The 13,698-nt window shown below is 39.6% G+C and overlaps 1 protein-coding gene across 5 annotated transcripts in view; it reads right to left on the bottom strand.

Moving 5' to 3' along the window:
• The window catches only part of CFAP92 (cilia and flagella associated protein 92 (putative)), an 80,984-nt gene that overhangs the window by 37,518 nt on the left and 29,768 nt on the right, over positions 1-13,698 (bottom strand). For all 5 annotated transcript variants that reach the window (XM_075130549.1, XM_075130550.1, XM_048859580.2 and 2 more), the window contains 2 exons: positions 2,696-2,877; positions 105-260 (listed from right to left, as the gene is read on the bottom strand). In XM_075130549.1, the coding sequence (XP_074986650.1) occupies positions 105-260; positions 2,696-2,877 (338 nt within the window). The remainder of the gene's footprint in view (positions 1-104; positions 261-2,695; positions 2,878-13,698) is intronic.

Genomic DNA, 13,698 nt, shown 5'->3' on the forward strand with positions numbered 1-13,698 from the left:
GCTATGGTAACTCCCGAAGTCACTTCTAGCATGCATTTGGGTGCTTTGGAAACCTGCATTTTCACATAGTGCCCCTTCCCTCCCCCCCCAGTACTGAACAGTACCTGAGAGGAGAGGCATGAGATCCAGTTGCAAAGATGCTATGCCACACTTCTTTGTCAGTGCCGCAACAAGTGTCTGGGCATTGGACACTTTACAGGTGCTCTGCTTTCGTTCTTTAAGAGCAGGGCCTCTTTTAGGAGTAGAATTTTTCCTTTTACCTGTTAATAGAGGTGAGAGAGAACTCCTTTAAGGTTAAACAAGGCAAAAAGTTACAAACTTACTGGAATGGGTAGCATAGCCAGGTAGTGGCCTGAGTGTAAGATTTCAACAATGTACTCTAAATTAGTTAGGCAAGTGATTTAATACAATTGAGAAAAGTACTCCTTTTCATTTCTACAACCTACTTCACACTATATACAAATATATATATATATATATATATATATATATGTTAAAAGAATGTTAAGATTTTGCAGTCAAGCACTTGAAAGTTAGAAAAATAGTAAGGATGCCTGTCTAATCTTAATTCGGCCCTCTAGTATGTATGTTTAATGATACAGTCCTTAATTACATTATCACATACTATTTTTCCCATAGGACACCTGCCTCATTCAGTGCAAAGAATGGACCTGCTCTGAGAATTAGTCAGGGTTGCATTGCGATGGAGGCTGTCTGTAGGAACCTTGTCTCATTTGTTGCAGAAGGTGGAAGGTGAGAAGTGAATGAGAAGAGGACTTCAGGAAGAGAAAGGATGGTTTTGTGGTTGAGGCAGATGAATGGTGCCTTGGAGGGCTTCTCTCCCTGCCACTGAGTTCCTATGTGATACTAGGAAAGCCACCTAAACCAAACTTTTCACATTTGGTCAGTATTGTGTGCTCCTCTTTTCTGAGTGCATGACTTGAGATCCTGGAGTCTGGTTCGCAGAAGTGCTGAGCGCTCACAACTGTGACTGAAGTCAATGGGAGCTGGGCTTTGATCATATAACGTGCTGTATAATGCTTAATACATGCTGAATAATGGTGGTACTACCTGTAATAAAGGGAGGGTGCAGGGTGATCTTGTGGTCCAGGTTCTTCCAGCACAGGATTGGAGCCAGAAGAACTGAACTGTATTTCACACTTGGCCAAATATGACTTGTATAATTGTAGGACAATCACTTGACCTCTCTGTACACCAGTTTCCTAATTAATACGATAGGAACAATGGTATTTGCTTATCTCAAAGTGATGTTGTGAGACTAAATTAATTAAATGAGATCCTCAGGACAGAAGAAGGTATAGGAATGCAAAGTATTATTCCTATTATTATTAAAAGGGGCAGACATCAAGAAATTGAGTTAACAATACTTGCCAAAAATTACACTTGGGAAAAAATCCAGTCAGCTCTGAACAAAAGCAAAGACAGGCTTAAATCATAACTAAGAAGAATTCCTCCCTGAAAAGCATGTAAATGTTTATCAAAAGCTTGTAGAAAAAAAGGCTCCAACTGCCTTAATTGTGAAGGAATTAGCTAATGAGAAGGCAAGATGTAATATGTGGAACTGATCACATAAGTCATGGGTCTCCAGAGTCATGGGGAAAAGGACTTAAAACAGATCTGCGAAATAAAACAAAGCAGACGTGGCACCAGGTTTAGTCCTTCAAAGAGATCCATTCCTGTGCTGCAGACTGAACTGCCTGCGACTATTTGCATGCACAGGAGCAGGCTATGCAATGACTGCCTAGTGACTCCATGCTCTGCTCGGCACTATGTTTCTTTGTTTATAACATTCCTGTAAGGCCCCATCCATAACTGTGGAAGCCCCAAACTGTGCTATGCTTGACAGCATTAGAAAACAGCTATCAAGTATGGTTATGGCTAACACGGCTCGGTGCATCAATGATGCAGAACTCTGTTTGGCAGAACCATGTTACAACTGTGTGGGAACATTCAGAGTCAGTGCTTATTTAAGCCGCTAGTATCCCTTGGACTATGTGTATTATGGGAGATGAGTACTGCTATATGCCATGATGCCACATCAGCTGTCAACAGGATCAGCGTGTTACATACCTTGAATGCATCGACAGATCCTAAAGTGTCCCTTATGGCCATACACAGACACGTGACCAATGATATCAGCCAAGAATGAGAAAAAAAAATATCACAGCAGGCCATAGTGCCCTGTTCAACAGCATGGATCAGTACTGGAAGGGTAGAGGACTGCACCCTGTGGCCTCTGGTGGCCAAAGAGAGCGTAGCAGACATGGAATGGCAAAAGCAGATTGCCTAATTTCAGCATGAGTACAGTTACTCTAGCGCCAACATTACTACTTGTATTTCTAGCCACTGCTATAACATACATCACCATAACAGTTGAAGTTTGAGAAGGGCGTCAATTAATTAATTAATCCTCACAACACTCACGTGGAAAGTATCATCAGCATCCTCATTTTACAGCTGCAAGATGTGGAAACTGAGGCACAGAGAAGTTAAGTGACTTGCTGAAGGTCACACAGGAAATTTCTGGGAGAGTTGGGACCAGAACACTGAGCCCAGAATTCCTAGTCTTGTGCCTACACGACAAATACATCTGCACAAACCTATTACACAGACAGAATTTCATGTTCCATTTAGCTTTTAAAATCTGATCTTAGATATCATTCAAAAAACTTACCACCTTTTGGATCTTTTTTGTTTGTGTGGTCTGCTGGATTTTCCAAGCTGAACTTCGTTTTTACTGGCTTTTTTGGAATTACATAATCTGAAAAGCCAACAATTGTATTCTGCTTCAAATTATTGCCCTCATGCAGGATTTTGTCTCTGTTAGAAGGGACGTTTCCCGAAACACTAAGACGACTTGAAATGTGTACAAGAAATAAAGAAAAAAAGATACTGTTATATTTGGAGAAATATTTGTATAAATTACACTTCAATGTTTTTTAAAATGACTCATCTTCCTTGATAGTGAGAGTGGGACCAATTTTCAAAGGAGGTCTCCAAAATGATAGAATGCTCAAACCATGCATCGGAGTCTGCATTGGCACATATGTGGACTTATCATAGTGCATGATGCTAACATGACCATCTCAAGTGCTAATTTAATTGTCCAAATGCACCTTAGGCACCTAAGTTTGAAAATTGGGAGCAGTATATCAGAGGATAATCACTTTGTGGAATGGCCTTGATGTTGGCTTTGTAATGATCCCATACCAGCTTCAAATCAGTGACAAGTGGGACAGGGCTTATCAGCCATTTTCATACTGTACCTCCACACTAAGTCACTTGCAACCAGTCAGAAGATGTGCCCAGATTCCTAGGCACTGGTTACCATGACACTTTAAAGGATTGGCCTGGGCCTGCAGTACTTCATGTTGACATGCTTGGGACAAGTTCCAAGAGACAGAGCATGAAGATCAAACACAGTGGTTGGGAGCAAGCATGCCCACCCTAACCCCCAAACAATTGGAGGCAACCGGTGTGTGTGGAGACTGCATTGAACCAGAGAGTTGCATTCATTTTCACTAAATGGAGCAGAGCAAAGAGGTCCCAAGCTTTTAATACAGTGTGATTGCAGTGACTACGGGTCCCAACATGCAATGCTACATTTGAGCAAGACAAGTCTCCCTTCTTAGTTGATATGGAGTACCGCATGCAGAGATCTGCACCTCTATATTAATGAGCAGATTGCCTGAAATTTCTCTTATAAGAACTGAATTCTGGCCACTGCTGAAGAAAAGGGACCATACTTAGTTTATATTTCATAAAGGTCTTAATAGTCCACATAGGAAGGACCCAGTCCGCTAGTAGGTCCAATGGAGTCAACAAGACTTTTTTCGTAAGGGATGCAGGCTGAAGCCATTAATCTAAATGTTTATCAAACAGTGCAATGAAAGACAAAGTGAGTTTGTGTACTGTCCCCAAAATTTAAGAAAATGCTAAGAAAAGGTGTAAGAGCACAGATACACTTCTCCACCCTTAGCAGCTGGTACTCTTGAAAACTCTCTACCACTCTGTAGAGTCACACTCACTGTGGAAAGGCCAGATGGCCCAGCAGGCATTTCAAATAAAACCCCAAGCCTTAAAGAGTTCAACAGACAGAAAACGAATGAAAAGCAGATCAAAGCAGACAGGTCACCATAGGTTATTACGGTGATGAGGACCATATAAGTACCTGGACAGATACATCAGCAAATGTCCTCCTAGAATCTGATTCAATACCTTGCTCACATTACTTTGCCCTTGAAGATTCTCAGAATGAACGACTCTATATATGTGCAAAGCAGTAGTAGTAGTAATCATATTGTTGCTGTACTATAGCACAGCTCACATTTGATATATACCTCAAAAAAATTAAAGATGCAAACCAAAAGCTATTCTCTCCAGATTTCTAGTCTTTTAGGTTCATAATCAAGGCTAAATCTTTTCCCAAAGGAAAGGTGCAGCAGGGACCTCTAGACAGCCCTGCGTTAATTAACTAACAGCCCAAACTTATTAGCAATACCTCTCATCTGTCACTCATTTTACTCCCAAAGCTACCCACCTTTTACACACACTTAGTGATCCCTCACTTTTACATCAGAAAAAAAGAATAATTAAGCACAGGTTACTGAAAGAATCATTTACACCAAACAGATGAATCCCAAAGCATTAAGTCTCCTCAATGGAAGACTGTGGTCCTGATTTTGGATCTCTGTCATACACTGAACCCCTTATTTAGGCCTTGGCAGGCTGAGAAGTGTTATAATAACAGTAATAGTTTGCCTTTACAGGGCACCTTCCATCCTTGGATGCTTTACAAACACCATGAAGCTTAACTAACACCCTTGAGAGGTAATAAATGGTACTATACCCATTATACAGATGGTCAGACTGAAGTAAGGACATCTGCCTAAAGTCATATTCACTAGTCAATGGCAAAGTCAGAAACAGAATTCAGGAGTCCAAGCTCTCGATCCCTTTCTCTAATTATTAGACAACAATGCCTCCAAGAACATCAATTTTGCTAATGGCATTTAGCAAGTGAAACTCCTGGGCAAAGGCAAAATGTCTTACATAATGCAATAACCTTCCTCCTTCCCCGCCCCCCTCTATTTAGTGCTTAATATATAATTTAAATGTTACATTAATGCTATGTTCAATGCTCATCTCTCATAACATGATATACATGAGTATATCCAGAATATATATAGTATATAAGTATATCCAGAATATATGCTTCAGAATAAACTTCACATGATTTTTACTGAGATAATTTTCTTATTAAATACTTTGCTGGAAAGCTTCAATCTCCTATGTAGCAATTATTTGAAAAACACAGGTAGCAATTATTTTACAGTTACAGGAGGTAGGGGGTGGGAGCTTGCACAAATTCCATATTTATTAATGTAGATTCTCTCCAAGGATATGTTGCAAAACCTAACGTCTATTCTGAATATGGCAGTAGATTCAAGAAATTTAACCATATGTTTAATTGCAGGCACATACCTAGTCCATTGATTTCTAAGCCACATTTTCATAGCAAATCTTTGAATGATGGCTAATAATACATTGAGTACAGTTAATTCTTTGACAATAAATGTATTCTGAAGTTCTGCCTTTTCCTCTCTACTCGATACTGAGGAAGCAATCCAGGAGATAGTTGACAGAGATAACAGAACATGAAAAACAACAAAATCATGCTACACTTTTCAGTATTTTAGGGCTTAGCCTTCCCCATGTACAAAACACCTGATGTACAAGAAGAAGCAGAGATATTGCATAGTCAACACACTGTAGGGTTCTCTGCTTTCAACAGCACCAATTGCTCACAGGTATCACCACTTTGCACATGCTCAGCCCTGTAAAATTCTACTCACCCCTGCCCCATCATCATGATCTACGGTGGGTATTGAGTAGATTTTGCGCCAGGGCAGGTAAGCTTCCCTAACAAATTTACAGATCTGCACTTGTGGATGATTGCAATATGCATGCCAGGTAGTTTGGGGCTAGCTCTACCCCTTTTCCCAGCACCACCACCTCTCCTCAGGCAATGTGGCAAGAAAATTCTTACACATTAGCCATGTTCCTATATATTTCGTACCCTGGTATTACTGTGTCCCATTGACTATCATCATTCTACCAAGTTTCTGTGATGCCTATTATATCAATATTCTCATTTAATACCAGACACTCAAGTTCACCCATCTTAGCATTTAGATTTTTTTATGTTTGTATACTAGCCTTTATAAAATTTGTCAATATTTAGCTGTCTGCCTTCATGTGATGAAACTGAATGGGACTCTTTTTCATCTGAAAAAAGAAAAGGAGTATTGTGGCACCTTAGAGACTAACAAATTTATTTGAGCATAAGCTTTCATGAGCTACAGCTCACTTCATCAGATGCATTCATTTGACTGTTTCTCTCAGCTCCTACCTGTACGGTATCAACTTTTATTCTCTCCTCTTTACCAGGATAGAGCATCCTCTTTAATAAATCTTCCCCGAGGGATGTGTCTATCTGAACCATGTGCTCCTCCATACCTGTTGGCTTTTCCCCAGCTCTTAGTTTAAAAACTCCTCTACAACCTTCTTAATTTTACATGCCAGCAATCTGGTTCCATTTTGGTTGAGGTAGAGCCCATTCTTCCTGTATAGGCTCCTCCTCTCCCAAAAGGTTTCCCAGTTCCTAATAAACCTAAAACCCTCCTCTGAACACCACTGTCTCATCCACACATAGAGACCCTGCAGTTCTGCCTATCTAACTGGCCCTGCTGTGAAACTGGAAGTAATCTCTTACCTAGCAAACCACATGGAGCTCATTTCAGGATAGGAGACTAAGATTTCAAACACAGGGACATTATACATGAACAAAGCTAAGCAAAAAAATGTTGCTGGGTATTTGGACAGTGGGTGGGTACATAACAGGAAGTTTTTTAGTACCAGTGGGTAGGTCAGTTTCATGCCAGAGAGGCCTAGGTATGATCGAAGAAGCTTAAATTTAAATATTGTTAGTTTTTAATGATATTTTGTGAATTTCTTAGTGAGTTAACATGAGCTATTAAAAAAGAAATGAATTAGTAAAAAGAACAGGAGTACTTGTGGCACCTTAAAGACTAACCAATTTATTCGAGCATAAGCTTTCGTGAGCTACAGCTCACTTCAGCAGCCGATACAGTGAGCTGTAGCTCATGAAAGCTTATGCTCAAATAAATTGGTTAGTCTCTAAGGTGCCACAAGTACTCCTGTTCTTTTTGCGAATACAGACTAACATGGCTGCTACTCTGAAACCTGTCATTAATAAAAAGTGTAATTCACTCCCTGTTCATGATTCTCCTGGGGCACCACATAATACCAACAGCATAAAACAGATCTCTCACACACACTTCTGCTTACTAATGCATAGGTCAGTGTGTACAGTTGCTTTGTGTCAGTTTTGTATCTTTCACACACAGGCACAGCCAATGGTATGCCACAAAATACAGTGGCCTTAAGGCTCTCAGAAGTTTAATAGGGAGCCATATGATTTATTGGTATGAATTTATCCTGCATGATTAGTCATCAAAGAATAATGACTTATCTCATTCAGAAGAAGAGTGATAAAATTCATGAAATAATACTGGCTGCATGATATTTTAAAATCTGATATACAAAGTAAAATTGAATTTAGATCCATGTCAGTCAAATAATAATTATGCTGTACAAAAGGTGTAGCAGCCAAAAAGACTAAAGGAAGGGTGGCTTACTGGGATCATTACCAGTAAATCAATATTGGAACGTGATACATTGTTGCTTGAAAATGTCTACGGAATAATCAGGACAGTAACATGCTAGATTTCCATTTAATTCTTACGAAAGGGAGGCAAATGTCTAGTGTGACTGCAGCTTCAACTGGCTGTGAAACTGTTCATTGAAATAAACTGGCTTTCTAAAGCAAGACAATCTGGTTATCAAGTCTGCAATGTAAGACACTTTGAAAATCTGCTAATATCTTATATGAAATATGCTTTTAAAGAGAAACTACCATATTTAGGTGGGGAAATTCAAACTTGCCTCTAATTAATGTGAAATAGTCTTGACAAACATTTCCCCAAAAATGTATAAATATAACAGGAATAAATTGACTGTGTGCCAGAAGGTTATTATGGCCATTCTCCATGTATAGATCAGTCCTCAAAATGCTATGGATATGATATAACATGAATACATGCAGGTCTCATTGAAATGAAACAAAGATTAAAAAAACCTCCCAGATTACTGACATATGAACACAGTGGAGATTCATGGAGGTAACTGAAGAAAGGAACAAAAATCACAATTTTTGTCCATATTAGTCTTTAAAGGGAAAACTTGCTACAGGAACAATAAATCTGAATTTTTTTTGAACTGGCATGATTAAGAAAAGCATAGAATTGGGTGTCTGTAGATATACTTTCTATTTTCTAGCTCTGCAACAGACTTTCCGTGTAACTTCAGCAAGTTGTTTAACCTCGCTCTCTGCCTCAGTTTCCCCATCTATCTCATGAGGGTTCATAAGGTTAACTCAATGGCTGTGAAGTGCTTTGATATCCCTGACTAGAAGGTATTATACAAGTGTGAAGTCTGTATATTAAAATCTCAGTTAATCTTGCATAAACGTAGAGATTTTTGCATACTACTACAAACGACTCTACCTCAGACATTTTGGATGACTAAGAAAAGCACCCTAGCAGAGAAACAGTTTACTTTTTTCATTTTAAAGCATATCTAATCCTATGGAATTCTGAAGCCATAATCCACCTGATTTATTACCTCTCCTGGGAGAATTCTCTTTCATCATGTAGTTTGCCTCGGATTCAAAACCATCAATTACACTTTAATTATGTGATTTAAGCATCCAAAACAGTATCAAGTTATCTGATTAATGGGACAAAAACAAAGCTGAGAAATATCTTCAGCATCACAGAGCACATTTAAATTCCTATAACTTTTAGAATTTATTACATTAGCAGTAACAGATACGGCTCATGGTTTAACTTAGTATTATACAGTTACTTAAGTGGACTATCAAGGAATATTAATATGAAAGTAAAGCTATTTGATGGTTTCTGATAGCTAATTCTTTCAAAACACTGGCACAAAACTTACCTATTAAATAATTATTGCTGTGAGGTAAATGTATGCATATGCCTTATTTACTACGTTTGTAGATGGATCTATCTATCTATAAATACCAGGGCTGTCTCTGTCTTTTTTTCTTTTTAGGATTCTTCAACCACCCTAAAAATAAATTTCACTGCTCACTTTTGTTTGTTGTTAACAGGCTGGTCCCCATTTTCACAATATAAGAGCTACAGGTCACATTCTGCCTTCTATTATACCTGTGCAACCCTGAAGTCAATGAAGCTACACTAATAACCGAGGGCAGACTATGGCCCTGCCAGTTTTGAAACATGGCAGTTTCCCCTTCTCTCCCCTTCTAGCTGAATATTAACAGGAAACAGAGTGAAGCAGGCTGCTTGTCTAGAGGTCCAGACAGGCAGCTCCAAAGCAGCAAATTCTTTGGGACATGAAGAATCTTTAGTTTATCCTTGCCATTAAATCTTCCCACCATTCCCTTCTTCTCCTGGAAATCTCAGTGGTCCCAGTTCTGCAGTCACTCTATGAGGAATAACTGAATCAGAGAAGCATCCATGCAGTGGCTAATGAACCAGAGCCAGAGTTGTGAATGTGGAAGCTATGCATAGCTATGGCATACATAATAAACAGTAATAGTCCACTGCATGGATTCACTGTTGAACAAATCTTCCCCTGAGAGCCCCATACATCCACATTAGGGGTTATAAAGTCAGAACAAAAATACACACACACACATGCAAAAACCACCCCTCCAGACACACACGCTTCATTTATTTCTGATATTTAGTAGGCTGGATGTACAAAACTAGAGGTATTTTAATTATTGCTTTTTTTTTTAAACATCAGTAACAGAGCAGTGGAAGTAAATGACAAGCATAAAAATGTAAAGCTCTTTGGGATGCTCGGATAGAAGACATTATAGAAATGTAAGGTGTCACTGTTACTAAGCACTGATGTTAAGTATTGGAAGACAGATTGTCAGAACAGTTTCCTTTGAGCTACAAAATCTTCAATGACAAAGCTAATGTGAGGGTTTAGAAGTAAACTATCACACTCGGAAACCATCAGAACTGTTAAATCTGAACACTGCCAGTAATAAGGTGGTAGTTTTATCTGCACCAATGAAAGAAAATGAACTGCTTTGAAAAACGCTTGAAACATAAGAACATAAAAACAGCCACTCTGGGCCAGGCCAATTGTCCATACAGACCAGCATCCTGTCTTCCAACAGTGGCCAGTGCCAGATGCTTCAGAGGGAATGGACAGAACAGGGCAATTTATCGAGTGATCCAGCCACTGTCACCCAGTCCTAGCTTCTGGCAGTCAGAGCCTTAGGGACACCCAGAGAACTGGGCGGTGTCCCTGACCAGCTTATCTAACAGCCATTGATGGACCTAGCCTCCCAGGAACTTAGCTAATTCTTTTTTTAACCCAGTTATACTTTTGGCCTTCACAACATCCTCTGGACATTTGTTCCACAGGTTGACTGTGTGTTGTGTGAGGAAGTATTTTCTTTTATTTGTTTTAAACCTGCTGCCTTTTAATTTCATTGGGTGACCCCTACTTTGTGCGTTATGTGAAAGAGTAAACAACATTTCTTTATGCACTTTCTCCACACCATGCATGATTTTATAGACCTCTATCATATCCCCCTCAGTTGTCTCTTTCTAAGATGAACAGTCCCAATCCTTTTAATTCCTTCTCATATGGAAGCTGTTCCACACCCCTAATAACTTTAGTTGCTCTTCTCTGAACTTTTTCCAATTCCAAAATATATTTTTTGAGAACAGGAAACCAGAACTGAATGCAGTATTCAAGGCGTGGGCATACCAGAGATTATAGAGTGGCATTATGATATTTTGTCATATTGCCTATCCCGTCCCTAATGTCTCCCAACATTACATTAGCTTTTTTGACTGTTGCTGCACACTGAGCAGATGTTTTCAGCGAACTATCCATGATTACTCCAATATCTTTTTCTTGAGTGATAACAGCTAAATTATGTATGTATAGTTGGGATTTTTTTCCAATGTGCATTACTCTGCATTTATTAACATTGTATTTCATCTGCTATTTCGTTGCCCCATCACCTAGTTTTGTCAGATCCCTTTGTAACTCTTTGCAGTCAGCTTTGGACATAACTATCTTGAGTAATTTTGGATCATCTGCAAAACTTTGCCACTTCACTGTTACCCCTTTTTCCAGATCATTTGTGAATATGTTGAACAGCATTGGTCCCAGTAGAGATACTTGAGGGACCCTGTTATGTACCTCTCATACCACTGTGAAAACTGATAGTTTATTCCCACATTTTTTTCCCCTAGCTTTTAACCAGTTATTGATCCATGAGAGGACCTTCCCTCTTGTCCCATGACTCCTTACTTTGCTTAAGAGCCTTTGGTGAGGGACTTCTCAAAGGCTTTCTGAAAGTCCAAGTACACTAAATCTACTGGATCACTCTTGTCCACATTTGCTGATCTCCCCTGAAAGAATTTTAGTAGATTGGTAAGGCATGATTTTCCTATACAAAAAACATGCTGACTCTTCCCCAACATATTATGTTCATCTATGTATCTAATAATTTTGTTCTTTGCTATAGTTTCAACCAATGTGCCTGGTACTGATGGTATGTTTACTGGCCTGTAACTGCCAGGATCCTGTAATTGCCAGGATCACCTTTGGAGCATTGTTTTTTTTAAATCAGCATTACATTAGCTATCCACCAGTCATCTGGTACAGAGGCTGATTTAAGCACTAAGTTACACACCACAGTCAGTAGTTCTGCAGTTTCATATCTGAGTTCCTTCAGAACTCTTGGTGAATACTACTGCTTTATTACTGTTAGGTGCTTTATCACTGTTTATCAGTTTGTTCCAAAACCTCCTCTTCTGACACCTCAATCTGGGACAGTTCCTCAGATTTGTCAGCCACAAAGAATGGCTCAGATGTGGGAATCTCCCTCACAGCCTCTGCAGTGAAGACCAATGCACAAAATTCAGTTTCTCTGCAACGGCCCTATTTTCCTTGAGTGCTCCTTTAGCATCTCAATAGCGGCCTGACTCATTGCTGTTAGTTTTGTGTCTTTTGTTAGTTGCTCTTCAAATTCTTTTTTGGCCTGCCTAATTATACTTTTACACTTGGAACCCTAGAAACCACCACTAAAAAGAACAGGAACCTTCAGGTGTTGGAAATAAAGGGACTAATGGTGTGGAGTCCACGGAGGCCATTTGGGATTTATTGGTGGATATGTTGGAAACAAAACCTCACCTCCCCACTGCAGGCAGAAAAGGCATACAGGAGGTGGGCCCATCTGTAGGTGTTTACAGCACCACTGAAGAGTTTTGCTGGAATCAATTTAAGAGAAGAAATACAGCATCCAATTGTACAGTGGCTATTATTCTCCCTGGAGACAGAGGCTGTGCATGGCATAAAATGAGGCAAGAGGGACGTTTCCTTTCAGGAAAGATACGTTCTTTTCCAGATGTGACCAGGACAGAAAAAATTTTGGTGGTGGTGATGGCACAATTTGACGTTTTAAATTCCATATGCTCATCTCAATAAGCACAGGTGGTGTTGTCAGCTTGTCATGACCTAATTAAAGAGGATTTTAAAATTAATTTAATTTATTTTGATGCCAACATTTTTTTGCACAGGAAGTTAGAAGAAACACAAGAAGGGAGACGCAGAGGCTGCCCCAAGTTACAAACAAAACTTAACCCCTACAGAGAGAAAAAAACAAAAAGGTTTCACTATCTTTCGGGGCTTTTCTTCAGTCCATCCTCTAGGCCCTGTTCCAAGCCCCTTTCTGGGCTACCTTTTAAAGTCTTTTCCCCTTTTCCAGTATAAAGCTCTGGGTCACCAGGCTGGTTCCCCATCATCATCATTGCCTTCACTGATACATGCCATGCGACTCCCCAACCCTGCAAGGTCAATGTCCTGTTCTGTACAGCATCATGTACATTTATCATATCAAACAAACAGTTAGTAAACATTATGTGGCAGAGTCACCTCAGCAGCAGCTCTCTCAGTCAGTGTATGAACTGGGTCTAACCCCCTACTTTCCTGGATTACTCTCTACCCTGTCAAACATTTTAAAGGTGACCTGCAAAGATACTAAGTTTTGACACCTAGAGGCAGTAACAGTTCAGGTGTTAATGGCATATGTGCTATATTTTGTATTTACTTAGCACCTTCCACCAAAGAGTTTCAGGGGGCTTTACAGACATTATGGTCAAAAGCTGGTCCTGTTGAGTCAAAGACAGAACTCCCATTGACTTCGGTGAGACCATGATTTTGCCCCATTTAACTGAAGTTGGAATTTTTATCCAAGAAAGAAAAAAAAAAAAAGAAACCCCTCAAGCTCCTGCCTATCTACACAAAGACTGCAGGCACAGTGCTGCAACTATATATAAGTATCATTTCTGTATATTTGGGGATGGTGGAGCAGGAGTCAAAAAGAATCACCCTCTCTGATAGATTAAAGGGGACAGAAACAGGACAGTAAGAAATTGGGAAGGGACTTGCCTCCTTCATCCCAAGCAGTGTCTCCACTTGTAAAAGATCAAATCATGCTGTGAAAACTGA

This window comes from Caretta caretta, chromosome 7 (genome assembly GCF_965140235.1).
Source record: "Caretta caretta isolate rCarCar2 chromosome 7, rCarCar1.hap1, whole genome shotgun sequence".
Taxonomy (NCBI): Eukaryota; Metazoa; Chordata; order Testudines; family Cheloniidae; genus Caretta; species Caretta caretta.